Source organism: Cordyceps militaris (genome assembly GCF_000225605.1).
Source record: "Cordyceps militaris CM01 unplaced genomic scaffold CCM_S00003, whole genome shotgun sequence".
NCBI lineage: Eukaryota > Fungi > Ascomycota > Sordariomycetes > Hypocreales > Cordycipitaceae > Cordyceps > Cordyceps militaris.
Window position 1 is genome coordinate 314,049 of NW_006271971.1, and position 27,857 is coordinate 341,905.

At 51.7% G+C, this 27,857-nt stretch overlaps 10 protein-coding genes across 10 annotated transcripts; 5 read left to right on the forward strand and 5 right to left on the reverse strand.

Annotated features, from left to right (window-relative positions):
• Nucleotides 1-981: 981 nt before the first annotated feature.
• Nucleotides 982-1,538, forward strand: CCM_03713 (60S ribosomal protein L22; the record flags this gene model as incomplete). The annotated part of the gene is made up of 3 exons (XM_006668862.1): nt 982-996; nt 1,098-1,133; nt 1,215-1,538. The coding sequence occupies 3 exons, from the start codon at nt 982-984 to the stop codon at nt 1,536-1,538; spliced, it is 375 nt and encodes a 124-aa protein (XP_006668925.1).
• A 472-nt stretch (nt 1,539-2,010) lies between these two features.
• Nucleotides 2,011-3,066, reverse strand: CCM_03714 (mitochondrial carrier protein, putative; the record flags this gene model as incomplete). The annotated part of the gene is made up of 2 exons (XM_006668863.1): nt 2,011-2,852; nt 2,958-3,066. 2 exons carry the CDS (start codon nt 3,064-3,066, stop codon nt 2,011-2,013), a joined length of 951 nt encoding a protein of 316 aa, XP_006668926.1.
• Nucleotides 3,067-3,637: 571 nt separating this feature from the next.
• CCM_03715 (Thioesterase) lies at nt 3,638-4,513 on the reverse strand (the record flags this gene model as incomplete). Its single annotated transcript, XM_006668864.1, has 1 exon — nt 3,638-4,513. The coding sequence occupies one exon, from the start codon at nt 4,511-4,513 to the stop codon at nt 3,638-3,640; it is 876 nt and encodes a 291-aa protein (XP_006668927.1).
• A 697-nt stretch (nt 4,514-5,210) lies between these two features.
• CCM_03716 (uncharacterized protein) lies at nt 5,211-6,382 on the reverse strand (the record flags this gene model as incomplete). The annotated part of the gene is made up of 2 exons (XM_006668865.1): nt 5,211-5,887; nt 6,073-6,382. 2 exons carry the CDS (start codon nt 6,380-6,382, stop codon nt 5,211-5,213), a joined length of 987 nt encoding a protein of 328 aa, XP_006668928.1.
• A 258-nt stretch (nt 6,383-6,640) lies between these two features.
• CCM_03717 (Peptidase S14, ClpP) lies at nt 6,641-7,612 on the forward strand (the record flags this gene model as incomplete). The annotated part of the gene is made up of 5 exons (XM_006668866.1): nt 6,641-6,778; nt 6,829-6,847; nt 6,902-6,927; nt 6,974-7,115; nt 7,170-7,612. 5 exons carry the CDS (start codon nt 6,641-6,643, stop codon nt 7,610-7,612), a joined length of 768 nt encoding a protein of 255 aa, XP_006668929.1.
• A 710-nt stretch (nt 7,613-8,322) lies between these two features.
• Nucleotides 8,323-10,190, forward strand: CCM_03718 (dihydroxy-acid dehydratase, putative; the record flags this gene model as incomplete). The annotated part of the gene is made up of 2 exons (XM_006668867.1): nt 8,323-8,405; nt 8,459-10,190. 2 exons carry the CDS (start codon nt 8,323-8,325, stop codon nt 10,188-10,190), a joined length of 1,815 nt encoding a protein of 604 aa, XP_006668930.1.
• Nucleotides 10,191-15,541: 5,351 nt separating this feature from the next.
• On the forward strand, nt 15,542-17,107 carry CCM_03719 (uncharacterized protein; the record flags this gene model as incomplete). The annotated part of the gene is made up of 5 exons (XM_006668868.1): nt 15,542-15,618; nt 15,868-16,347; nt 16,401-16,531; nt 16,585-16,810; nt 16,867-17,107. The coding sequence occupies 5 exons, from the start codon at nt 15,542-15,544 to the stop codon at nt 17,105-17,107; spliced, it is 1,155 nt and encodes a 384-aa protein (XP_006668931.1).
• A 643-nt stretch (nt 17,108-17,750) lies between these two features.
• On the reverse strand, nt 17,751-18,974 carry CCM_03720 (Phospholipid/glycerol acyltransferase; the record flags this gene model as incomplete). The annotated part of the gene is made up of 3 exons (XM_006668869.1): nt 17,751-18,691; nt 18,772-18,931; nt 18,966-18,974. The coding sequence occupies 3 exons, from the start codon at nt 18,972-18,974 to the stop codon at nt 17,751-17,753; spliced, it is 1,110 nt and encodes a 369-aa protein (XP_006668932.1).
• Nucleotides 18,975-21,249: 2,275 nt separating this feature from the next.
• CCM_03721 (Armadillo-type fold domain containing protein) lies at nt 21,250-24,357 on the forward strand (the record flags this gene model as incomplete). Its single annotated transcript, XM_006668870.1, has 1 exon — nt 21,250-24,357. The coding sequence occupies one exon, from the start codon at nt 21,250-21,252 to the stop codon at nt 24,355-24,357; it is 3,108 nt and encodes a 1,035-aa protein (XP_006668933.1).
• Nucleotides 24,358-24,732: 375 nt separating this feature from the next.
• On the reverse strand, nt 24,733-26,318 carry CCM_03722 (delta 8-(E)-sphingolipid desaturase; the record flags this gene model as incomplete). The annotated part of the gene is made up of 2 exons (XM_006668871.1): nt 24,733-25,650; nt 25,725-26,318. The coding sequence occupies 2 exons, from the start codon at nt 26,316-26,318 to the stop codon at nt 24,733-24,735; spliced, it is 1,512 nt and encodes a 503-aa protein (XP_006668934.1).
• Nucleotides 26,319-27,857: the final 1,539 nt, after the last annotated feature.

Here is a 27,857-nt window from a genome sequence, read left to right on the forward strand (position 1 = left end):
GACTCCAAGTCTTACACAGGCGAAGACGAGGCACGCCGCCGTCGCCGCCGCCACCGCCACGGTGAGGGCTCGGGCTCGGTCCCCAGCGAAGGCTCATCCCGCCGGGAGCACGTTAAGCGCGAGCGACCCAAGGACACGCCCCCGCCCAGCGAGCCGTCCAAGCATGGCTCCTCCAAGCGGGATTCGGAGCCGCCGACGGATGAAGACGCGCGGAGGCGGAATCGGCGCCATGATCGCCAGAAGGAGGTCGACGACGCCAAGAGGCCAAGCGGCTTCAAAGGTGTGCTCAAAAAGTTGTTTACCAAGAGCGACAAGTAAACTGTACGAGCCAATGACGGAGATGGAAAAATGTGTGAATGTATTACGACCTTTACGATTCTTATGATGTATTTACTTAGCGTTTCATGGATTACGAAGATATGGCTGAGATGATGCATTGGGCTGGGGATTTGGGATATGTAACTACAACGCGACTGCTGTTCAGATCCGCGGGTTTCTACGGACGTTTGCTCACTTGTCATTTTATTTCCTTTGTTTAGCTTTATTTTCTGCAACAAGACTCATAGCGTTATTCTGAACTTGAACTTGACTTTCTCTTCTCTTCACAATTCGTAGACAAGTGCGCATCAAGTGGTATTGTTTGGCTTTTGCCCAGACTCGCTCAATTCACTCACTTACACGGATTTCTAATTATTGCCTATTTGGGAAGTGCACGTGACGGTGCTAGACATCACCGGGCTCGGCAGATGGTTGATCCGCAAGAGCCCTAACTTTTCGTTGTGGTGGGGCATTTCACTGCAAAAAATAATGTGGGCTGCCCACCAAGACCATGTTCATGAAGCGAATGCAAAAAAGTTCCCACTTCCGCAACCACATTCGAATCAAGCTATCCAAGGCGCAGGATTTGACCTCTTTGCGATCTTCACGAACAAAAAAACACCAACAACTCTCTACCAATCCCCTCTTTCAAAAACCGTCGAAATGGCTCCCATTGCTGTATGTACATGATGTCGCAAACCGCTTTGCTGCAGGCGAGAACTACTCTGCCAAGCGATGGAAAAAAAAATGCAGTAGGCTAAGATGTCATGTCGATTTAGAAGAAGTCCGGCAAGGTCCAGAAGCAGACCAAGAAGGTGAGTTTGCAGTTCCATTGCCGCATTCCAAACGGGTGCCACGGGAAACGCCGTGGATGCTGACCACGCCCGGCCGCGCAGTTCATCATCAACGCTTCGCAGCCCGCCGCCGACAAGATTTTCGACGTGGCCGCGTTTGAAAAGTTCCTGCAGGAGCGCATCAAGGTCGAGGGCCGCACCAACAACCTCGGCGACGACGTCGTCATCCAGCAGCAGGGCGAGGGCAAGATCGAGGTCATTTCGCACAACGACCTCTCGGGCCGCTACCTCAAGTACCTGACCAAGAAGTTCCTCAAGAAGCAGCAGCTCCGCGACTGGCTCCGCGTCGTCTCCACCTCGCGCGGCGTTTACGAGCTCAAGTTCTTCAACGTCGTCAACGACGAGGCGGACGAGGATGACGAGTAAATCAACCAACGACACACAAGAAGGCGCCCAGTTCTTTGTTGAATATATGGGGACAATTGTGGTTGGAAAATGGGGTATGAGAGTTGAGGAATAAGAAAGATTGAGGCGCGGACATGTTTTGGGAATGGTATCCGGGATGGAGATTCTCTTTGGCTGGCGAACCGGCTCGTAGAAGAGCTGGCGCTTAGAAGAGAGACGGAGTTTCTGTCGCTTAGGAGGACATTTCTGAAATATACGCACCGAATCTCTTGATTCAACAATTGCGGTTCCTCTCAGCTTCCCGTGAATGTTATGACGATGGTTTTCCAAGAGATGTAGTCTCTTTCGCTTAGGAGTGATTCTGAGATGTTCCCAGCGCACTTTTGAGCCGTCAAGTTGGCGACTTTGCCACCGTGATGGTAGTCATTCTATACCCACGACCAGGCCCTCTATTCTATATACTTAACAATGGCATGCTTTTCCCACCCATCGTCTACGGCAACGTCCTCATCAGCCCCTCAAACGCAACCAACGCGACCGCATTCGCCGGAAACGCGCGCAAAAAGCACGGCAAAAACCCGCGCCAGTAGCCCCTCCAACCCGCCTCGCGATACACATCCACGGCCGCCGCGCGCCACGTCGCATACCGCCTGCGCCCATCCCCGAGCGTGCCGCCGAGCGGATCCGTCATGACGCGCTGCTTGACCAGGTCCGCCGGGTAGCACGTGAGCCAAAAGACCTGCGCCGAGAGGCCGCCCGCCCAAAAGTTGACGGCGGGCGCGCTGAGGCTCGTGTGGCGGCGCATGCAGCGCGACAGCAGGTCGTACGAGCCCCACCAGAAGAAGAAGAAGCCGCGGAAGAGCAGCGTGGCGCCGAGCCCGTGGTACACGCCGCGGACGCCGTGGTGGCGGTATATCTTGGCGAGGCAGTCGAGCGGTCCGGCGTACAGCCGGCCGGCCTTGGCGGCGGCGTACTGGATCTGCAGCCGCGCCTTGACGTGCTCGACGGGCGCGGCGATGAAGGAGACGGTGGCGCCGGCGAGGATGCCGGCGAGCCCGTGGCCGACCGGGGGCAGCGCCGCCGCCGCGGGCAGCAGCGTGCCCGGCGCCCAGGTGTCGACGTGGTACACGTGCTGCGCCACCAGCCGCCGGTACACGCTCAGCGAGCCCAGCATGACAGAGTCCATCAGCATCCACCCGACGAGCGGCGGCGTCGCGCCCTTGTACAGCCCGCGCACGCCCTCGAGACGCACCGTCTGCCGCACGCACTCGAGCGGCCCGGCGAAGCGGTCGGAGCTCTGCAGCCGCACTTTGACTGTGTCGAACGGATGGCCGACTGCAGGGGGGGGGGGGGTTTCAAGGTCAGCGTCCATTTTTTAAAAATAATGAAAAAAAATTGAGGAGAGGGAAAAAAAGGGGGGCGGGGGAATGGCGCACGTACCTGCGAGCTTGGAAATACCACTGCCCACGCCGGCGACGAAGCCCTTGTAGTCGTGGCTCGGCTGCTGCGCGACGATGGCCGCCTGTGGGGTGTCGGCGGCCGTGGACATGGCGGCCGGTGGGCTCCTGGGAGGGAAGAGGTAGGGAGCGGGCAAATTGGCCGTGTTATAAGAACATGTGGTGCGTTTGAGGGGGGACGGGACTTGTTGATGTGTGGTTGAGAGTGGGAAGTTGGGAGGAGATTGTAAAGCTGCTGTGCTGCATTTTTTGGGTCCGATGCCGCTGCGTGTCTCAACGGGGGTAGAGATTTCGAGCAAAGGTAGAAAGCTTGCAGTAGCGGAAAAAAAGCAGAAAAATATTTTTTAATTCTTGGTTTCATTTTAGAAAAAAAAGATACCTTGCTTCTGTAAATTGATTCAAGTCGGATTGGCGTTTGCTTGTCTCATCTTCACATGCTGACAACACATGTATGTGTGCATCAACCCAAGCGCCTGTTCCAGCAACAGGAAACCGGGACTGTCACCTCAAATCCAAAACAGTATATTGATGCGTCTATTCAATTGCCCATTCCCGCGCTAGTCTATGCAATGTCCAAAAACAGTCCCCGTTGAAACAAAAAACAACCAAGCCAGAAACCTCATCTCACACCCCCATCCCAGCCGAGCCCAACTCCCGTGGCTCTCAGGATCCCGCATGCACCATATCCCACGGATCGGGCGTCTCGTCCGGCGCGGTCCTGGGATCGAGCCTCGTAAGCGCCTTTGCAATGGCGGCCGTGATGCCCGGGATGCGCGCATGGTCAAACATGTTGAAGTGGTGGCCGTCGACGTCGAGCACGTCGACAAACATGTCAGCGTCGTAGCGCTCCCACCCGAGCATCTTGTCCGCGCGGTTCGTGTCAATCGCGGCGCTCCAGTCCTGCGCGTAGAGGCTGTCGCGCGCGCGGATCAGGATCGCGGGCGGGCGCCGCGCGCCGCCCTCCCACGCCGGCAGCTCCCAGCGCGCAATCATGCGGCGGGCCTCGCGCATGGCGCGGAGCGACAGCACCTGGTTGCGCGTCTTGCCGGCCTCTTGCGCCGCCTGATCATCATCGTCCTGGATGACCTGCTGGCGACGCTCGGCGAGCAGCGCCGGAAAGGCGCTGTCAATCATGAGGATGCCGCGCACGCGCAGCTCCGGGTCCGCGTGCAGCTGGCGCGCGACCTCGAGCGCCGTCATGCCGCCGAGGCTCCAGCCGCCGACGAGAATGTCCACGGGGCCGCCGGTGCCGGCGGGGCGCTTCGCGGGGAAGGTGTCGGAGGCGACGGCGGCGCGCACCCAGGCGACGTACTGGGCGGCCATGGCGGGCATGCCGCCGTCGAAGCGCTTCTCGGTGTAAAAGTGCGGGTTGCGCACGCCGTAGGTGAAGCGCTGCAGGGGGTCCAGGCAGTGGTAGGCAAAGGTGGTGCCGCCGCCGTCGTGGAAGAGGAAGACGGGCGTCTTGCCGCTCCACGACTTCATCCGCGCCCAGCTCTCGGGCTGGATGAGCTCGGGGTTCTCCTCGACCATGCCGGGCATTGCTGGGGGGGCGAGGAAAGGGGGTGATTTGCAGTTTTGGGCGGGATGCGAGTGTGCTCTTCCCTGTCGCGGTAGAAACGGTTGGAAGGGTGCGTCTTTTTTTTTTGTGTTGCTTATCGGGGCAATGTTGCCAGTGTCATCAAGCTGGCTCGGACTCAAGCTGACTGGCACTGGCGACTCTGGCGGGGCGGATGGATGTTCCGTTCTCTGCTGTAACTTTTGGCCCAAGCGCCGTCGACTCTCGCAATACCTGATTGTATACAAGGTGTTAAATACAAAAGTGTTGCTCGTGAATAACTTGACTACATTTCTTGTTAGCCGCCCAGTGCATTCATTTTATCCCATATTTCCAGAGTTTCGGTTGGGCACCCAACATGCGCCAGCGCTCACCACATTAAAGTCCCTGTCTGCCGTCTGGGCGAGATTTCAAGGGAACTGGATATTGGAGAATTGTAAGGAAATGTGAAAAAAAGACCTTCTTCGAGGTTTGGATGTTGTATTATCAAAAGACACAACATGGAGAGCTCCTCTACAATCCCCCATGTATCACCAGGCCTCGATCACCGCACTGTGTGGGTTGGTGTCAGCATCGGCTGGCTGACTTGCCGGCCCGGGGCATTCATCCGGCTTCACTTTGCCACGCATTTCCTGCGCAGGAATATACATGATATTACACATATACAGTCGAGATGATCTCTTACGTGGCCGGAGTATCCAAGTAGCCCTGCAGCTTCCACAAGAGCAAGTGCACCTGAACCATGGTCTTTGTCGGCCAGCTCTTGAGTACCAGCAGCTTGTTATCCCGGAACACGTCTGACTCGCTGCAAAGTCGACCAACCTCGTCCTCGCCTAGGAGCCAGGCCAAATTATGCACTGGCATCTTGCCATCGTACTTGGCGCCGACAACGTCAAAGGTCGCGTGCTGCTGCTGCTGTGTCGTGGCCTTGTCTTCTGCTTCCGGCAGCCACAAGACACAGCCGCGTCTCTCCACATCCTTGATATCCTCCCATGTCGCGCAGGGCTGCACAAACTTGTGATTGGCCGCGCCTGCTCTCTGCACAAGCTCGCTCGTCGCCTCGCGCCGCATGTCTCGTAGCACCACCTCGCTCATATCGTGCCGCCACACGGGTGAGCTGGCTTGGGGGCTCACGCCCATGCCAGCGCGGCGTGCCAGCAACGCGCCGCGGAGCCGCTTATCCGGCCCCGAGAGCGCATCAAAAAGGGATTTTTGGGACGCGACGTAACCAGTCAGCCGAGGAGTGAATTCATCCTGTTCACCCGAGCCGTTTTTGCTCACGCTGGCCGGAGGCGGCGCGCCGTTTGAACGTACTTCATTGTTCCGTTGTATGTGGCCGTATGCGTCGTTGGAGGGGGCTAACCAGCCTTGATTCGTTTCCGGGTGTTTGACCACGTCAAACCGTTGTAAAAAGTATCGTGGTTGATGCGTCTTGGTTACGGGGCAGAATCGCATCGGTGTCGCAAGAGCCTGTGCTGTGCGTTTGTTAGTCATGCTCGATTCAGAAATACACGAAACAAGGTAATGAAAACACAAGGCGCACCGTATGGGTTCTTTCGAAGGTGCTTTTGGAACTGGCCGGTGGCTGGCCGGGGCGGTTCTTTTGCGGCTCGCCTCCGTGACTTGATCCAGGCAGGATCAAACAAGGGAGACATGGGAAGCTCTCCGCTGTCGGTAGATATCGTCTTGCTCTTGGCATCAAGTGTGATTTTCGTGCCGTATTCGTCGTCGTTGAGCCGCGCGCCGACCTTGGCCAGCAGCGCCTCGTCCGTCAGGGAGGCGCTGCTATGGGACGTCCATCGTTGACCAGAGGCGCACGATTTCCGCGGCAGATACGCAGTGCAGCGCTTCATAATGCCTCTACCCGAAGCCTCTATGCTTGCAAGCGACAGCTCGGCGGTTATGAAGGAGATGGTCGGAGAATCGGATCCCGCCACTAACCAGTACTGATAAAATAAATCAATCTGGCGAGAAGAGCAGTTGCGGCTTGGCGGATTCAGTGGAGCCCATCCGCCTAACGGTGCGCCGCCAGCGCCACAAGCTTCAAGCTCCCCACGCGACAAGCTCCTCGAGTTGGACATTTGCTCTGTCAACATCACACGTCCACAGCCATGTTCCGATCTGCAAGGCTGCTACCGGCGCTGCGCCGATCATCCGCAAGCCAAGTGAGATGCTTTGGATTCTCTGGTTCCTCGGGGGCGGCGCCGACCATGGACTACCTCCCAATGCCGTACATTGAAGAGACCTCTGTGAGTGGCGCAACACTGGCTCTTGTAGAGAAATGCTAATTTGAGTCTAGGCTGCGGGTCGAAAGACATGTATGGTTGCAGCATTTCGCCAGTATTGGTTCGGACGAGACTGATGTGTTCTAGGGGACATCTTTTCCAAGCTTTTGCAGGTACGAGCAATTGCAACAGCCATGTTGCAACGCTAACAACGTATAGGAGCGCATCGTCTGCCTCAATGGCGAAGTCAACGACTACATGTCCGCATCGATTGTGGCTCAACTGCTCTGGTTGGAATCCGACACCCCCGAGAAGCCGATTACCATGTACATCAACTCGCCTGGAGGCTCCGTCACGTCAGGTGGGTTGCGCCGTCCCAACACACGAGACACGTACTGATGTGTGGTAAATCTAGGCATGGCCATTTACGATACCATGACGTATATCAAGTCGCCCGTCTCAACAGTCTGCGTCGGCGGCGCCGCGTCCATGGCGGCGATTCTGCTCGCGGGTGGCGAGGCCGGCAAGCGGTTCGCCCTGCCGCATAGCTCCATCATGATTCACCAGCCACTCGGCGGCACGCGCGGCCAGGCTTCAGACATTTTGATCTACGCGAACCAGATCCAAAAGATCCGCGAGCAGTCCAACAAGATTATGCAATACCACCTGAACAAGGCCAAGGGCCACGACAGATATACCCTAGACGAGGTCAATGAGATGATGGAGCGAGACAAATATCTGAGTGCACATGAAGCACTTGAGCTCGGAGTCATTGACGAGATTCTAAATAAGCGAACGGATGCGGATGCGGATGCGGATGCCAAGGATGAGAGGCAGTCGCCGGGTACTCCATCTTGAAGGCAGACTGACTGACATTGGAATAATTCAGTTAGATCAGCGAGTACACTTGTAAATTCTGCGCGAAATATTATAATGAAATATTATGGAATACATGTTCAACATTGCGAAAGCGCCGGTTAGGTGAACCCTGCTGCCATTTTTCCGATGTCGGACCAGTTCCTTTACAGTGGATATCGGCAATCTGGCTTTAGCAGGCCATGTTCAGATGCGTGCGGAAAAAAAGTGTACACTAAATAAGAGAAAATCAACGGTCAAGGAGAATTGAATCTGCAATTCATTTATTTATACACCGGCTTTCTCTAGGTAGACTTACTTTGTCTGCGTCGTTGACCCAAGATGGCCCAGCGAAATGGCTGCCACACCAGCCAATCGCGGGCAAGGGAGTTGAAATAGGTAATCAGCTGCAAGCGGGCCTCGACTTTTTGGCGGGGAGCCGATGCTCCAAGTCACAGGGACAGAGATCACAGGGAAGATCACAGGGACAGACACCAAGATGGGGCTTGCAAAAATAAAACGAGATTAAAAATTCACCCGATTGGGAGTCACAGCTTGACTTTTACTCTTTTTTTGCCATTTTTCTCGCCACAACGCCGCATCATTGGCAACGGCGCGTGTTAGTACCAGTAACCGAGAGACCGTTGTCGGCCGTTGTCTGCTGGTTTTAATTCCTACTATTTTTCTCCCTATACACCACACACATCTACACAATGCTGTCCCATTTCCTGCGCCAACGGCCCCTGGCCAGCCTGGGCAGCCTCTCTAGAGCTTTCCTCAATGCTACACAAATTGGGTATGCCATTCAATTCATCACCGCCCGCGACCCTTTTGCTAATCCGCCCGTAGTCGCTCCCTCTCAACAACGCCGTGCCGCCGCGCCGCCGACGAGCACTCGTACAACAAAATCTCGGGCACCATCACGCAGCCCAAGTCCCAGGGCGCGTCCCAGGCCATGCTCTACGCGACCGGCCTGTCCGAGGCCGACATGAACAAGGCGCAGGTCGGCATCTCGTCGGTCTGGTTCGAGGGCAACCCGTGCAACATGCACCTCCTCGACCTCTCCCAGGCGGTGCGCGACTCGGTCCGGAAGGCCGGCTTCATCCCCTACCGCTTCAACACGATTGGCGTCAGCGACGGCATCTCCATGGGCACCACGGGCATGCGCTTCTCCCTGCAGTCGCGCGAGATCATTGCCGACTCCATTGAGACCGTCATGAGCGGCCAGTGGTACGACGCCAACGTCAGCCTGCCCGGCTGCGACAAGAACATGCCCGGCGTCGCCATCGCCATGGGCCGCGTCAACCGCCCGAGCATCATGGTCTACGGCGGCAGCATCAAGCCCGGGTGCACCAAGGCCGGCGCCCCCATCGACATTGTCTCGGCCTTTCAGGCCTACGGCCAGTACATCAGCGGCGAGATCACCGAGGAGGAGCGCTTCGACATTGTGCGCCACGCGTGTCCCGGCCAGGGCGCCTGCGGCGGCATGTACACGGCCAACACCATGGCCACGGCCATTGAGACCATGGGCCTGACGCTGCCCGGCAGCAGCAGCAACCTGGCCGACAGCCCCGAGAAGATGGCCGAGTGCGCGAGCGTCGGCGAGGCCATCAAGAACCTGCTCCGCGAGGACATTCGCCCCCGCGACATCATCACCCGCCAGGCGCTCGAAAACGCCATGGTCGTCATCACCGTCCTCGGCGGCAGCACAAACGCCGTGCTGCACCTGCTCGCCATTGCCGACGCCGCCGGCGTCAAGCTCACCATTGACGACTTCCAGAGCGTGTCGGACCGCGTCCCCTTCCTCGCCGACCTCAAGCCCTCGGGCAAGTACGTCATGGCCGACCTCCAGGCCATGGGCGGCACGCCCGCCCTGCTCAAGTACCTCATCAACGAGGGCCTCGTTGACGGCTCCGGCATCACCGTCACGGGCAAGACCATGAAGGAGAATGTCAAAAACGCCAGCGATTTCCCCGCCGACCAGGACATCATCCGGCCGCTCAGCAACCCCATCAAGCCCACCGGCCACATCCAGATCCTGCGCGGCTCCCTGGCCCCCGGCGGCTCCGTCGGCAAGATCACGGGCAAGGAGGGCCTCCGCTTCGAGGGCAAGGCGCGCGTCTACGACAGCGAGCCGGACATGATTGCCGCTCTCGAGCGGGGCGAGATCAAAAAGGGCGAGAAAACCGTCGTCATCATCCGCTACGACGGGCCCAAGGGCGGGCCCGGCATGCCCGAGATGCTCAAGCCGTCGTCGGCCATCATGGGCGCCGGCCTCGGCCAGGACGTGGCGCTGCTCACCGACGGCCGCTACTCGGGCGGCTCGCACGGCTTCATCATCGGCCACATTGTGCCCGAGGCGATTGACGGCGGGCCCATTGCGCTCGTGCACGACGGCGACCACATCGTTATTGACGCCGAGAAGCGCGTCATCGACCTCGAGGTGCCCGAGGAGGAAATGGCGGCGCGCAGAAAGGCATGGAAGGCGCCGCCGCCGCGCTACACCCGCGGAACGCTCGTCAAGTACGCCCGTCTCGTCACGGACGCGTCCAGTGGCTGCGTGACTGATAAGCCTCTATGAGTGAGCCCATGGTGATGTACAATGAAAACCAAAAAAAAGGTGTCTCGTTTTTGGGGGAGGGGAGTTTCCTGAATCAATACCAAGTAAGAAGGCGGTTTCTGCGTGCTATTTGTGACAATGTCAAAGGAGCCAAAGCACCCATCTCACTTTAAGAATGGCAAGCTAAGAAGAAGAATTGTCTTTTTAAAAAAGAATTCAATTTTACAAATTTTTATTTCTCAAGGTATCATGTGCGGTAAAAGCGGACCTCACTGGGTGTGGATGCAAAAAAGGGAAGCCATCGTCGCAAAGTCGGCCCAGCTTAACCAACCACAATGACCATGCTGTCTGATGAAGGGTTCTCTCTCCTTTAATGTGGGGATTTGAATTAGCAAACACTTGACCTTGTAGTCGAATATATTATTCACGTGTATTTTCTCAGCGCGACATGTTCGGGGTGGCTGTGGGAATTCCCAACACCCTGAAACCTTGACAAATAAAACCATGTCAGGCCTTTGCTATGACAACTCGGAGAGAGCCTGATTCCCTGATTCCTTGACGTGTGGCGTGCACACCCAGAGTGCAGTCCCCGGCCGCCCACTGGAACGTGTGTGCCTCGCCTCAATGGTGGCCATCCATCTGCGAGGTTACATTAAGGCCTTTATCGAATTGCCTGGCCGACGTTTCATTGGCTCGAGTTCTTTCTTTGCCACCATGCCCGCATGTCGCCGTGTTGTATCTCGTCTGCGATGAAGCGATGCAAAGACTGTGCACACTGGCGGCATAAAACGGCCGACTTCAACCACATTTCATCTCGTGCGGTTCCTCCGCTGGCTGCTTGTCTGCAGCATGAGAGATGGAGCATGTTCTGAGGGAGCAGACGAGATGGATGCAGTCAATAAAAAGTCGAGTACGAATGTAGCGAGTCGAAATGCGCCACCAGAAAGGTCCTCGGACTTGCAGGCAGCCGCGGGCCGTTGCCCGCCTGGCACCAGAGTTGCATTGTGGGATTGTGAGGCGCGCCGTACGGCTGATAATCTCCGAGTGGTTGCAAGACAAAACATGATGATACAGAGGGCTAAGAGCGTGATTTTAAAACTAAAACGGTATCCTAAGAGGCTATATTATACATAGTAGTATTTTAACTTATAAAATATAGCTTATAATATCCTTTAATTTTATATAAATTATATATAATACTATAAGCATTTTTTCTTAAAAAGAAATCTTTTATTATTATTATTAAATTAGTTTTTAAAAGTTTATATTCTTTAAAATTTTTACTAAAGTTAGTATCTAGTCTTACTAAGTTAATAAAGATACTAAATAATCTAAAATAATAATAATATAGTAAATACTTATAAATTATTAAACTATAAAATAATAAATAAATTATTATTTTAAAAGTTAATTTAATATATAATAGTTAGGTTAGATTAGGTAGAAAAATAAAAAGGAAAGGATAGGTAAATTACTTATTAAGACTAAAACTTACCTTTCTTCTTTTTATAGTAAATATTCTTTCTTATTTATAATATTTTAAATAATAATAATTTATTTTTTAATTAGACTTTAAATATTTATTTATTAAATTACCTTAATTAGACCTTATAGTCCTTCTAGTACCTTAATAAACTTATAAGTGCTAAAAAAACTATAATAGTAGATCCTTTATACTAGCACCTTACTATACTAAGTATAGACCTAGGGCTACCTAGGTAAAAACTAGCCTCTCCTATATACTAATCTACTATTATATAATAATTTCTAGTAGTAGTTAATAGTATTTAGTATATTTTTAGTAGGTAGGTTCTTAAGCTACTACCTTAATCTATATTACTTTATATCTTCTATTATTTATTAACTATTTAGGTATATTAAATTACTTATTATCTATATATATATCTAAGTAGTAGAATAGTCCCCTACTATTAATACCTTTTATAAGGTTATATATTATAGTATTTATATAGTTTTTAGCCTTATTCTATATATTAAGAGCTAAGTAGTATAGTAGTTAGTATATATTACTTCTAGCTTTTACCCTAGCTAACTCTATAGTTACCCTGCCTATATTCCCCTTATAAGTTAGTTATAGGGGCGGGCTATACTACTTAACTTTTAGAAGAAAATCGTTTAAGGTGCCTCTAGCTAGATTTAAACTAGCAATCTATATACTAACCTATATAGAACTCCCTAGCATAGAACTACTATACTATAAAGGTAGACTTTAAATATTAATTAAAACTTGTATAAGGATTATTAAGGTACTAAAAGAACTATAAGGTCTAATTAAGGTAATTTAATAAATAAAACTTATATAAAATAAACTTATTCTAATAAATCTATTTAGACTTTAATTTAACTTTAACTTACTTATAAGTCTTAATAACTTTATAGCTAGTTGTTTTTTAAGATAACTTTAGCTATCTTATTAGTTTTTTAAGCTAAGTTTTTCTTTATTATATTGCGCTAGTAGGTACTATAGTAGATATAGTTAGCTAAGTATAGTAAATATTTAGTAAGATATACTATATATAGAGGCATATAGTAAATAGATTTATACTATATATAGTTATATATAGTAGCTAGTTATACTATATAGTATATATATATAGTAGTTATACTATATAATAGTATATAAAGAAGTCTTAGTATTTATAGCCTTAATATAAGGTATTATAAAGGCTATTATAGTAAGTAACTAAGCTAATAAAACTAGATTATTATAAAGGTATTATTACTTCTTATAGGTAAGTAAAGTAACTACTTATAAGCTATTAACTATTAATATATATAACTACTAATTATTCCTTTATTCTTATAATTTCCTAGTAATACCTAAGGTACTACCTATTTATATATTTAACTATAGCCTCTCCTTTTTATAGTTTATTTTATTAGTTAATTAAGAATTATTATTATATAACTATTCCTATAGAGTACCTCTATAGGCACTCTATACCTATAATCTTATAACTATTACCTGCTTAGGATAGTAATCTTAATATATTAATTAGTTATCTTATATAATCTACTTTTATTATAAATCCTTAATTATATTATATTTAGTATTTATAGTACTATTTTTATTAATTATATATAGTTTTTAATTATTTAAGATTTCTATATTTATAGGCTTTAAATAAAGTATAATTTAAATTCTATACTTAATATATTAAATAATATTAAATAATATTTCTATTTTATAAACCTAATAATATATTATTATAATTAGAAGAAATATATTATAATTAGAAGGAAATATATTATAATTAGATATAATTAAATCTAAGCTAAATAAAATAATTAATAAACTAGTATTCTAGGCTTAGCTATGCCTTATACCGCCTCTTATAGTAGCGAGGTTAGTAGACTAGGGCTATAAGACTACTTACTAATAGCAGCAGTGCTAGTTACGACTAGAGCCCTCCAAGCAAATTCCGTTATAACTAGTCTTTATAATATAATAATTTTATAATAAGGAGTTCTATATAGGTTAGTATATAGATTACTAGTTTAGATCTAACTAAAGATACTCTGTCTTAATTTTAGCTCTCTGCGCGCCGGCCACTCACTAGAGAGGCGATGGGCAGCCTGTGACATGTAGGAGGGATAGTTTTCACCCGGGTAAGGTCTAATGCCACGGTTTTTCTAGCCCTCATAGATTCATAGCGGTACTGGATAGACTGATTGGCTTGATTAGTAAATGAATGAGAATAATATACATATACTCTTGGTATATCTTTGTAGATATTCCTTTAGTATTTTTGGTACTTTTCATTAGTGGCAGTAGACAATACATGTTCTCACATGTTCACCAGCCATACCACCTCTCGGTTGGCAATGGCAACACAGGGCCTGAAATATGTTGTGCGCAGTTTGAAGATGTGCAAATATTCTGCAAATATTCTGGGAGTCATGTTCGATGCAACCCTTCCTAGAAGCCACAATGGAGGGTCTCAGGCGGGAAAAGTTTCGTACCACTTATCTTGTCTTATCCGGAAAGGGCTTGAGGGTTCCCTGTAATATTGATACACAGTATTGCATGCATTATGCATGGCCACGTACCAACCCTTGCAGTCTCGTCGCCGCGCAGCTTCCCCGACCTTGCAGCGACGGCAGCCGTACGTACATACTTTGCTACGCTGATATACGGCCACTCTGCAATACTAGGAGCCAGCGGCGCGCTTCCCCGCCTGGGTCCCGAGGGTCGCCGTGGCCGGAAACCTTGCCGGCTGATTAGTACGCCTAGCAACAAGATTTCGGTTGCTGCCGACTGGGTCGCCGCCCACTGTGCTGTGTTGCTGGGAAGCGGTCCTCGCCAAGCAAACCGTTGGACCCCTCTGGACCTAGTTAGACTCGACAACCAGCAGGACAGTATTCACAGACAGGGCTCGCTCGACCCCATGTCACTGGCCCGCCAATTCCAAGGCCGAAGTCAAATTATGAGTACACTCACGAGCCCTGATCTCCCCCAGTGTTAACTAGTGTTCCAATCGGCCAAGTCCTTCCATCTCAGCCCGGCCGATCGGCTGAGCCTGACAGGCGTCTGTCGGTTCGTATGGCTGGGCCGCAAATTTTCGCAATCTTGTACTCCGAATCCGTACCCTGTACGTTGTCAGCACTGATGAACCGGCCAGGGTCTTTTCGAGTGAAAGCAACTAGTAGCTTTGATAGCTGGATGCCGTTGTTTGCCTCCCTCAGGGGGCTGAAGGTGCTCAAGACTCAATCCATCAAGGGTGTACGGTACACACAGCGGGCAAGTGGGGAGTCAGCAAGCCAATGAAGCCCTCAGTTGTTTCGTCTTTTCTCGGCCCCTCGCGCGGAACTGAAAATCTTGGTCTCGTGTCTGCCTTTTGCCGCTGACAGCCTACTTCCCCAAGCTTCCAGGCCGCGGTGGTGTGCCCAGTCGCCTCAGAGTGCCCTCTTGACAGCAACACTCGGACCGGTCCTTTTCCTTCTCCCATCCCTCTAGGCACCGACAAAAGGCAGAGAAACTCTGCCACGGCAGCAAGGGCTCCCATGTGAATATGCCACGCCGGCACTCGGTAGCCTCTCACGCGTGTGAGCTCTGTCGTCAGAGGAAGCGAAAGGTAGCTGGGCCGAAATGACATCGACATGCCTGTTCGCGTTCTTTTTCTAACACTGTTTGATACCTAGTGCGATGGAGATGGCCTGAACACTTGCCGCGCATGCCATGAGGCTGCCGTGGATTGTGTGTATCTCGCATCCACACGTGTCTCCAAGGCGAATTTGCGGGAAGAGGTTGCCAGACTGCGGTCGATCAACTCGGACAATAACGTCCTACTAGATGCCTTATCTTCCCCAAATACGAGTCCTGCACAGCTCGGCGACATATTGCAACGATTATGCGATGGCCAGCCACGAGCCGAAGTGGCAGAACTCTTGACACAGAGCCCCGACAGACGTCGTGGATCCAGCTTAGGTACGACAAGGCACTTGCCATTTTCCCATCCCTAATCAGTCACCTGCCTTGGTTGAAATCCTTCGACCTTCTAACGGCGATATGCATGCTAGGCGGCTCTTCTGCCTCGCTTCCGACCTCCCTTAGTCCCCGCACTCTCCTTGCAAGCACAGGAGCCAGCTCGAGAGGCTCGATTCCATCGGATACGACGCCACCAATCATGAGATCTCCTCGGGAAGCGAATTTCCAAGCCGACCTGAGACACTACAGGCCACAAATTCCCCAACTCCTGGACGCTATCCTCACGGGAGACTGCCTGTCGTTTTGCCCCATTCGCAAAGATGCCTTTCTTCGCGATTTCGAATCGGAGACCGATCAACACTGCTCTCCAGCTCTTGTAAGTACCCTCCTCGCCTTGGCCACCTTGTTGGTCCCGGAGAAGATGGCAGCGCTTGCAGCGTCTTCCCCGGGAGGTAGCTCGCCAGAGGGTCTAGGTTACGCTTTTGCGCAAGACGCCGTAGCGTCATTGTACAACGGGGAGAGATTGCCGCGAAGAATTGCAGACATACAGGCGATCGGAATACTGGCTCTATACTCCTTTTGTGGCGGCGAGTTGAAGGATGGGCTGGGATTTGCAGGCGATTATGGTATTGCCATTGCGACCCGATGGGAGAGCAAGGATGATGAAGCAACCTTGCCGGATCGTGAGACATGTGCATACATTTATTGCGCAGCCGTGTCCTTCAACAGGTAAAAAATCTTTCTAGGCTTGGTCCTGTCAAATTCGACTAAGGTCTTTTCAGATTGTTTTTCTTGATCGAAGACTATCAGAAGACTCTAGACGAGCTCGCGATCGAGGTTGGAATAGAGAGGCCTGTTCTGCACGATGCCAACAGCGCCGTCTTCACAACAAACATTTCTGGTTCTATGACTGGTAAGAAGTCTCTTGACAGATGTTGTCCTGGCCATGTAGCTCATTTACCGCAGATGATATCTTCTTCATGAGAGATTTCAGTCTATCACCCGATGACCCGAAAGTCCTTGCTGCCAAGCTGTTCGAGTTTGCCGAATGGGTGTACGAGGCCCGGTGCAATCCCGATAAAACTATGGAGCAGGCGATCGAGGTCTACCAAAACGGCCTGCATTGGTATGATACTTTGTTTGAATATACCCGCAAATGCAGTAGCCAAACGCCATTCACGCTGTTTACCCAGTAAGTTTGTGCAGTCCCAATTGGCAGTGTGTTGTTGTTCTCACTCAATATATTAGCGCTTATTATCAGTTTGGTGTCATGTGTCTGCTGACACCCTATGTGCTGGAATCGATTCCCATTACTTCGGATGGGACGCTTCCCATGGCCGCCTGTAGACAAGCAGCAGGAGATATCGCGCAGTTGGTACAGCACTATGGCAAGCTGTACAACGAAGCGAACGTTTTTGATTTCATGACTTTTTTCAAGACTGCCATGTTCTCTTTTCTGGAAATATGTAATGCAAAGATACCAACGTAAATGTGAGTAACAATGAATGGCCTTTTCTAACTCATCTTCGTTGTCAATATTTGTAGTTGGCTGATCAAGGCCGCCCAGAAACCCAGAAACCGCTCGACGCACTAATATACATTTCCTTTGGTAGAGAATGTAATGGAGGTATAGAATATAGAATAATTAGACGGAACAAAAGAGAAAAAAAAACAGACAAATAAAGTAGCAAATAAAATAGACAAATAAAATAGCCAAATAAGATGAGGTCATTATTGTGGCTGTTGCAGGTCGCGTCATGCTGCGCGAGGAATTTCCGAGCTGGAATAGGGGGGATTATACGTACCCAAGCCAGCCTTCACCTCAGGGTTCCATATTCGAAGTACGTAGCACCCTGATCAACATCTTGCCAAGGTTTAACCTCTCAGGAGTGCGGGTAGGGGTCCAGAGGACGCAGATTATAACTTGTGCTCGCGAAAGTGTCGGTAAAAAAAAAACGTCATTCCAGAATTATGAGGTAGTACAGTAGTGGTATTCCCGGGCTCCAAGTAAATGCAAATAAGCCGACATTTCCTTCTTCCAGCCACATCCCACGGTATATATCCCATTCGTTTTCATCAGCGGCAGACTCTACGCCACGGTTAGTCGTCCAATCAGACAGTCCCCCCTTCTCTCACGATCGCTTGCGATGGAGCGCCTTGACAAACGCCGACTTGTCCTCCACGGTGAGCCCAACGCGCTTGACTCTGCCCAGACGTGCCAGCGCCTCGGCAATGGTGTCAAGCACACGCTGCTCCTCGGCGCTCACGTCGGCCGCGTCGCCAGCACGCAAGCGCAGCTCGGCATTCGCAGACGCGCCGTTGGTACTCGCCGCCGACGTGTTGGACTGGCCCTCGGCGATGCGCACGCGGATGCACGTCGTCGGGCGCGAGAGCAAATTCCACAGAAACGCGGCCCAGCGTCCGGGCACGGGGGTGGTGACGTCAGCCGGGGTGTAGCGCAGGCTGACGGGGAAGACGAGCACGTCGGGCGGGCAGGCGAGCAGGCTGGGGCTGAGCGGCAGGATGGCCTTGCCGTTTGTCGTGGTGCACTCGGGGAAGACGGCGATGGGGCGGTCGGGGTACTGCCGCAGCAGGTCGCGGAGCTCGACGAGGTCGCGGTCGGGGGGGGCGGCGAGGTCGGCGGGGAGCGCGAGGGCGGCCAGGACAGCGGCGAAGAGCCCGACGCGGCGGACGCGGCGGGTGCCCGGGTAGGCGAGGGTGAAGACGGGGTCAAAGACGGCGGCGAGGTAGACGACGTCGACGGGGCTCGTCCAGTTGGCGGCGATGACGGCGCCGCCGTGCGGGAAGCGGCGCCGCGGCTGGTCGGCGAGCGTGCCGCGCTTGACGCCGTCGAGCTGCAAGTCCACCCACCAGATGCCGGGGATGCCCAGCAGGCACCAGAGGGCCACCTTGCGCGCGATGACGGGCAGCGGCAGGTGCTGGAACAGGCCAAAGTAGCCGGCGGCGAAGAAGAGGAAGAACGGGAGGCGGAGCGCGAAGATGAGCGCGTGGTAGGCGGCGCTGACGGCGGAGAGGGTCGTCGTGACGGGGAGGAAGGGTGCGATGCCCGTGGCTGCGTCATGATGAAACAGAGGTTAGCTTGGCAGGGTTTTGTAAAAGGAGGAGAGGCGGGGGGGGGGGGGGATTGCTGACCCCGATCGCGATATTGGCTGTATTTCTCCATGACTGAAGGGGTTGCCCAGGGTTTGGTGATGGGTCGTGTGTTGGTGGCGAGAGGAGAAAAAGAAGGTCCCGTTTGGTGTTGGGGTTGTTCGATCTCGGAGGTGGTGGGGGCCGCCCGGCCGCGATTAAGCTTTCAGGCGAAGGAGCTCTTCTGGGGGGCGCACCTCAGTCATGGCAAGGAAAAAAAGCATGTGATTTGCACTTAGTAAGCCAGAGCTCATCGCGGAGCAGCCTCCCCAAGAACCGATACAAACACACAAACAAACGACATGAAAATGAGCTCACAGAGCAGTGCAATCAGCGCTCGGTCTTGGAACAATTGGCCATCCGAGAGTATATCATGCTATGCGTCAACTCCATCACAAGGAAGTGCCTATGGAGCTAGCACAGCTCCTGGACTCGAGCTGTCGCCGTCAAATGAAGCGAGGCTGCCACGGCACACTTGGGTCGCAACGCATAACGGCCCTACCCTCACAAACGTTCAAGGCGCAGAAATCCAGCACTTGTACAGCGATCCGTGCTATATTCAGACAGGCCAATGATGCAATTCAGGAAGCAACTACCAACTACAACCAATCATCTCGCTGCTGCAGGCCAGAAGCGCCGTGGCGTCGACTCATGCATTGCTAGCCTGATGACGCTGCGAGTCAGCCCCTTGGATTTTATAGATGTCAGCTGCGCCGCAGCCTGATACTCGGCACCCTTTCTACACTTAAGGTCCCCCCCCGCACGCGGCCAACTTCCCGTGTCTCTGCAAAGTGCAAAAACAATCCTCGGTATGCAGGCCAGGTACCAGCGGAATAATGTCGTCCCCGTGTCTGAGGACCCTCGCGGATCAAGTTCGCGCGAGAATGGTTCGAAAGCCTCCGGTAAACCGCGTGTGCCGTCTCTTCAGGTCCACGCAGACGGGGACAGGCCGACGTTTGAGCATGTTCCCACCTCTTTTAGGCCGATCAAATCGACTAATCGTGGTCTAGAATCATTGCAGTTCCCGGTTTAGGCGCAGATCCTCATTTTACATGGACGAAAGAGGTACAAACCTCCCCGCAGAAGTCTGATGAGCATGACGATGCCACTGCTGTGAAGGCCAAGAACAAAGTCCCTACGCCGAGAGTCCACCTGCTTGATCTCTTTGTTGAATTCTTTCCAATGGCTAGGATTCTACGTTTCGAAGATAACTCTGATTGGCAAGGTGACGCCGTCGTGAAGACAACAGACGAGATGGGAAGGCGCTTGTGGGCGCAAATCGAGGCAACGCGTTTGCCAAGTGTATGTGTAGAAGAGCCCTGCCCCTCAAACATGGCTAACGTCTATCCAGCGTCTACCCATCATACTCATCGGACACAGTCTAGGAGGACTCGTCATCAAACAGGTACAGAAACTGTTGGCAATAAATGCGCAAAGTCAAGCTGTGCTCTAACTTTTCAAGGCTCTATGCGCGGGTCGGTCGGAAAGTGCCATTGACGATATCCTTGGAATCATTTTTCTCGGAACCCCTCATCAAGGTGCCTCAGCAGCGAAAGGCATCGCTCGCCTGGCCACGGCTTTGAATCGCTTCAGAACAGACGATACGCTTCTCAAGTTTCTGACCAAGAACAACCCCGGCCTTAGCGACCTCAGGGACAGATTCGACGAAGTCCTGAGCCAGATAGGGGAACGAAAAGCCACAATTCGAATCATAGCTTTCTATGAGACGAAAAAGTCATATGGCCTCAAAGAGCCTGTATGTACTTACGCGCCCAGAAAAAGTGACGATGTGCTGACTGGCTCTAGTTGGTGAACCGTGACTCAGCTACTACTCACGCCGATGCATATGAGCGACATTTGGTCAACACCGATCATTCAGGTCTCAATAAATGTTGCAGCAAAAACGATGGACTCTTTGTACAGCTGACGGACGCGATAGAGCGTCTACGTTACCCGTCGCGGCTCAAGCTGGCTGACTTATTGATAAAACGAAACCACTATACTGCAGCTAGGCTTGAGATCGTCCGACTCTCGGGAGCCAAGCTAGACTTCAGGCAGTGCTACATTAACCTGACTATCGAGCAGAGATCGGGTCAGGAGTCAACCTGTGAGAGACAAGAAACCCCGAGTTCTCCATTTTCGGTTTCAGCTCGGGAGGTGAAAAACCGGCCCTTGCCTGGAATGTTGAGTGTCAAAGATGTCTTTGATCATGTGCAGGGACGCCGCGCCCCATTTTCGCTTCTGGTTCGAGAGAAGGTGAAGTCAGAAGACCTGGGATTGAGCACCATCTTCGACCAAAGACGGGGACCCGATGGCGCTTTGATATTACCTCGGAGGATAATGATACGTGGTCGCGCTGGAGTGGGCAAGTCTACCTTGTGTAAGAAGATAATCCATGACTTTCTACATCACGGTATGTGGGGTGACCTGTTCCACCGCATACTATGGGTGCCTTTGAGGAATCTTGCACGGGATGAGAGAATGACGAATCCCGGATACAACTTCAAGAGTCTCTTTAAGGACGAGTTCTTCCCCGACAATGATGAATTTGCTGAAGAGCTGGCGCGGGATTGGAGCACAAAGAGCGGCGACTCTCTATTCGTGCTTGATGGACTTGACGAGGTATCAAAGATACTGGCAAAAGAGAGCAGGATGAAAGACTTCATCGAAGAGCTTCTACGACAGCCAAATCTAATCGTCACATCGAGACCCTATGCCAATCATTCAGCTGTCGCCAATGTGCATCTCGAAGCCGAAGTCATGGGATTCCATCCTGATCAGGTAGTAGCCTACCTCAAGGCTGACCCCGAAATGACAGGGAGGGTGGACGAGTTCATGTCTTTCATCGACAGGCGTTGGATCCTACGTGACTTGGTACAGGTTCCCATACTGTTGGACGCACTTTGTTTTATCTGGGACAACCCTCGTCGCAAGGGCATACATGACACCATGGCTGGGATATATATTGCCATTTGTCAGACTTTGTGGGAGAAGGATCTACAAAAACTCCAACTCGATGATCCCGAGTCTCTGCCATCCGAAAACCAGTCCAAATTTCAACACGTGCAGACTATTCTCGAACTTTTAGCATTCAGTGGCCTGAGTCGCAATCTCGCCGACTTCACAACCGACCACCGTGACGTGCTTGCTCGGCATTTTCGCAGTCCAAAGGGTTTCCCGTTGGATGCCACTTTGAGGTGCATATCCTTCATGAGGTCATCGGATAGTCCGGAGCTATCGAATCGAAATTACCACTTTCTACACCTCACTTTTCAGGAATTCTTCGCGGCGCAGTATTTCGTTCGGCGCTGGATTGACTCCGTGGAACTAGAATATGTCTTCAACGAGGGTGAATCAGACGCGGAAAATTGTCCCGCTCAACCTTTCAAATTCCTACAAATATACAAATATTCGCCCGACTATGATGTGTTCTGGCGTTTGGTTACCGGCCTGATGGCGGCACGCTCAGCTGATCATCTTCGGCTTTTTTTTGCTGCGGTTGAACAGGAACCATTGGATTTATTAGGCCCAGCACATCAACGGCTGGTTATGCATTGCTTAGCTGAAGTTGATGAGAAATCAGAACTGCTTATCCGACCCAAACTGGAAGCGAGACTTTATCAGTGGATGATGTTTGAACGCGACATAGAAGATGGAGCAGGTGCCACAATTCTGGCAGAACCGGGATTTCCAGAGGCATATCTTTGTAAAGCCCTGGACTATCATTCCTTGCGGCGAACAATGCACCTGCAGAGACTGGATTCTAGAATCCTGTGGATTCTGTTCGTTCTGAAGAGGAACAAGCGCCCGCTTTCCGAGAAAGTCGAGGCTCGAATCTTTGAACTATTGATAGAAGAGAAATTCCGGGATGAAGCTGCAATCACCCTAAAGTGTCTTCCAAGCCTTTCGATGATCACTCTGCGTGGAATAATGAAGCTGCTCATGGATAAATTGAAGGACCAGGGATTGCGCAATGCAGCCGCAGATGTTTTACGAGGACATGCTAGTCTCCCCGAAGAGATAGTGAATGATTTGATTGCATTACGTCGGAACGAGGATGAACATCTCTGGGCCCTCGCCGCGTTTGCCTCTGGGGATTATGTCTTTGATCTAACAAAAGAATCGGCATGCCTTGTGTCGCTGCTACTCGGGGACTATGTTGGTGAGGGCCAGGACTGGGCTATAAGGGGTCTATACCTGACAATGACGCCATCTGAAAAGACAGAGTCAACTCTTGTACGGTTGATGAAGGAGCACCAGAGCTCGGAAGCTCGGGAATCTTCTGCGATTTTGCTTGGGAAAATCCCTCGGCTTTTCCCAGCGACCCTGGCAGTACTTGTACAGGTTCTCTCAGACTGCCATGACGCGAGGACTACGTGCCTCGTCATTTCCCTCCTACATCAGCAAAGACAGAAATTCCCAGAGTCAAGTCAGGAAGCATTAGCAAGCCTATTCTTACGCATGCCTGACCTGCGCTTTGATATCGCTTATATTTTGAGAGAGCAGCACAGTCTTCCGACGGAAGTGTCCATGACGCTAATGTGCGTGCTCGAAAACGAAGAAAATGACGCGGGGTATCGGCATCTTGCCATTGAAGCGCTCAATGGAAGCATCGATTGCCTTCCACATCCGGTAGTCATCGTTCTAACAAATCTGGTAGCAAATGACAGCCACAGTGACGTTCTCCGCAGTAGTGCTGCCGCCCTTCTTCGCTATCAATCTACTTCGCCTGCTGACACGGAGACTTTGGAAAGACTACTGCGCGATAAAAGTTCTTGCGTTCGGAGCTTCGCTTTGAAGACCCTGTCGTATCGCGATCCGGGCCTGCTTACAACCTCGAGTCTCTGTGGTGTCCTAGAACGTCAACTGCCACACTTTGAGGTGGACGGGTGGACTACGGAGTCTGCCCAGGCCGTAGAGGCCTTTGAGGCTCTCGAGGCTTTACAAGGCCGCAGTGATCTTCTACCGAGTGACGAAATGGTACTCTTGCGGTTCATGAGCATCGCCCGTGCTTTAGCTCACGAGCCCCGCCCAAAAGAAGAGCATCTCGGACCGCGAATTTGGTTGGAACCGTTTGTGAGTCCTTTGGTCATGGCGGTCGTGGCCGCGACGATCCTGGCAAGACAACCGCAACTTTCAGAGGCGACGAAGGAGTCATTGCTGCGCTCACTAAGCACGGCAGATAACAAGAGGGTGTTCCGATTTCTGTCGGCTGCCCTCTTTGGGCACCAAAAACAGACGATGCTCCCTCCGATGACCGACGACCTTGTCCGAAGTGCCATCTTGACACCAGGCTTTTTGGACAGGATACTCAAGTCGTTTGGGTGGCGTCTCACCTCTGAGCCGCAATCCAAGTCGGCACCAAATACGTCAATCTATGTAGACCTCATTTTCGCTCTCCACAGTGGCCTTGTGCTTCGCAGCTGCTTTGAACGAGTCACGTTGTGCATTGATGGTAATCTTTGCATCATTGATCAGTCTCAAGGGCGCCGAAGCCTTTACTTCAGTGATGGTGAAATCGACCGTCTGAGACACGGCATTGGTGTCTTTAATAAGCACTATGGAATTTTCTCTGACTCTGATGAGTGAGAGTAACGACTAAAGTGGCGGTGCTTCCCTTCAACACACTAACTACGAGAGCTGCGTCGCGTGACGTGGACAGCGATTGGTTCTGGTGCCTGCTTGTCTCAATGTTTCTTCGTCATCACTCGGGGCCAGAAAACTTGTTGCCAGCGTTCCGAACAAGAGCCCCCAATTTGAAGGTCTGCTGTGTGTCGCGGAGAGTTTGACTGCGACCAAATTGGAACAGAGAAGGCATTTCGAATTTTACAACACTGGATGTGCTGGCACGCTGTGTGCATGAGCATGGTAGTTCAGTTCATTTCGGTCTGCACTATTTCCTAGAGTATTGAACAATTAATGCGTTTTGATAGGTATTAAGGGATGCTGAAGCCATGTCGAGCTTTAATGCAGTCCACTGTCCCCAGTAACAGACATATACTTTTGGCAGTTCAGCAAAATTTTGACCTGATCGCCCACGTCGCTCAGCCGACCCAGCACCTGGCGGTTTCCGTCTACAAAGCCCAAGATGGAATACGGCACACCGGTTTCGGCACAAAATTCCTTGACCATGCCCTGGACTGTCCGCAGGTTGTGCCTGGGCACGCGCGGAAACAGGTGGTGGATTGCCTGGAACTGCAGGCCGCCGTGGACAAAGTCCAGCCAGGCGGGACAGTCAACATCGAGCGTGGTGCGCAGCTGCCGCTGGGCAAACGACTCGGCCGCGCCGAGCTCCGCGGTGGACATGCCCCAGTGCGAGAGGGTGAACTGGACGTGCAGCGGCATGGTGACCATGTGGGAGACGGCGACAAAGGCCACGCGCAGCTGCCAGGTCGGCAGGCTGCGCCAGACGAGCACGTAGCCGTACAGGAACCAGTAGCACGCCATGAAGCCAATCTCGGTCGGCCGGATCCACCACGCCGTGCTGCCCGCCAGCCCGGACGACTTGGACGACAGCACGTGGCTCCACGAGAGCGCGTAGAGCAGGAACCGCGCAACGCACATGGTCGGGTAGAAGGTGTACTGCTGATACGGCACCAGGAAGCTGGCGGCCGCGTCCCACACAAAGACAAAGTCGTAGTACGACGACCGAAGAGACTTGAAGAACGAGGGGCACGTGGCAAATAGGGGAACGTTTTGCACGTCGGGGTCATGCTCGGGCGAATTGGTCACGAGGTGGTGAACGTTGTGACTGCTCTTCCACCAGCCCATGGACAGTCCGGCGCAAAAGTCGCCGATGAAGAGACCGATCAATGTATCCACCACGAAGCTCTTGGTAATGGCTCGATGGCCAGCGTCGTGCGCCGTGAACATGATTTGGTGCTGCATCGGGTTGTATTAGCCAAGGCGGGGAGGGGGCAGCCGCGGCGACAAGACGCGAGTCCAAAAAAACGTACCCAGAACAACCCGAGAAACACGGCCGAAGTCAGATACCAGCCGGCGCGCAGGGCGGCAAGAAAGGTGGCAAAGAGGGCCGTGTACCGCATCAGCTCCTTGCCGTACTCCATGTAGCGGCAGTCGTAGAGGCCCTGCTCCTGGATGCGGCGGTGCAGCGCCCTGTACTTGTCGGCAATGGCCTCCTGCACCGTGGCGTCCAGCGACGGGTACTGTCGCCGGTCGACCTCCTGGCCCTGCCGTATGGCCCATTCGGTCCACTCGTCCGCGTTCATGGTGACGTGTGCACCGGCGCTGCTGCTGCCGCCGAGGTCCTTTGTTGTCCGAGGCAAGTTGTGCTTGGCGCGCCGCGCCACACGGTCCGGTGCAGACTCTCGGCCGCTCGCATATTCCGAACCGTCGCTGCTGGAGGCGGGAGACTGCTGGCGTGAAGGACGTTCTGCAGGAGGAGCATGGCCGTCCAGCTGCCCGCCGAGAAGGGCCCTCTTTTCCGGGTCGGAGGGCACGGCCGGCTCGTCGAAGCGGCCGCCTCGGATGGGCGGCGTCCGGTTCGTCCAGGTACCGGGGGGCTTGCGGCCGACGCGGAATGCCTTCATGGTGCGTAACGTGTGCTCCATGTGGTACCTGGATGATGAGACTTTGTTAGTGGCCGCATGGTGGGAGATGTGGATGCTCAATGCAACGCTGTGGCTGCCAACTACCGAAGCTTCCGGCGCATTGTTGGGGGCTTAAGCTTATTCCCGGATCTTGGAGGCGAGATCCAGGGACGGCGCCACCAAAACCGGGGCTCCATGGAGGCATCGCCCGTGTCGCATACGAAAGAAGAAGGATAGGTATGAGAAGTAGACACTTTCCGCCTCCCCAGGTTCTTTAAGATGGTTTCTTGCCAGACAAACAGAAGTGGGTTGGAAGACAAGGTGTGGAAAAGAAATCGGTGGAATATTTACGCAGTAATTTCGTCCGTGGCATCTCTACCAATCATGTGCAGAATGGCAAGTCGACCGCCGGGATGCTTTCCCAGCCACGAGTTGAGTCGAAGCACGTAGTCTTGGAAAATGACAATACAGTCGCCCTTGGCAATCATGCTGTCCACCGCCTCGGGGGTCAAGACGCAGTCGCGCGTCATCTTGGCGGACGATGGGCTGGTGTAAACGAGATATATGCAAAAGAGCAATGAAGGGACACAAAATAAGAGGACAAAAGGCAAGATCCGTCGGGTGGAGAGTAGATTCTAGGGGCCCGTCGTTTTGCTCAGCGTCGGATGGTCGGCTCTCAATAGGGCGTCAAGACGGATCTGAATCGGGCTCAAACGTGGTGCTGAAAAGGATGAAGAGACGAAAACTTGCCCAGGACCATGCCAATCCGGGCGCAGACAGCCTTTATGAGTGATACATCATCACTGGCGGGAGACAAAGAACACAGCACCGGGGCCGCAATTTGGTGGCTGAGACTCTGCCCGCCCGTTATTGGACGCGCGTTGTAATCTTGCTGTCAGGGGCTGTTTGCAAAGATGGGACCAAGACCTATATATATATAGCCGGGTTAGTTAGTAAAGTAATCAATACTCCGTACATGCGATGTGCATTTCCGCCTGTCCCCTGGAGCTTTGACGTGCATTCCCACTCTGTTTGCTGTGGGCCTAAAATATTTGCCGAACCTAAATGGATAATTGTCGAATAAAAAAGTGGCTAGTGACTGTTGCGGTGGCTAGTGTAGTGCCTAGACGCCGAAGCCGGCTTTTCCATAGATTTGTATGGCGGGCGAATAAATACGTAATCTTAAGAGTATTATTTTAATACTCTTTATAAGGTATATTCTAAATCTAAGTAAATAAAGTATAAAGTATTAAAAATAAAAAAGAATAATAAAAAGAAATAAAAGCTAAGAACTCTTAAAAAAGATAAGAAGTAAAGAAGTTAAAGACTTTAAAAGGTTATAATAGTAATTAAGCTTAATTAATCTAAAGGTATATAAAGCTAAATATAACTCTTTTTAATATAAATAAAAATAAAAAAGAAAGGGAAGGAATTAAGAAAGAGTTAAGTTTAATTAGTTTAAAAATATATAGAATTAAATATAGCCTTTTTAATATAAATAAAAACTAGAAAGAAAGGAAGGTAATTAAAAGGCTTAGC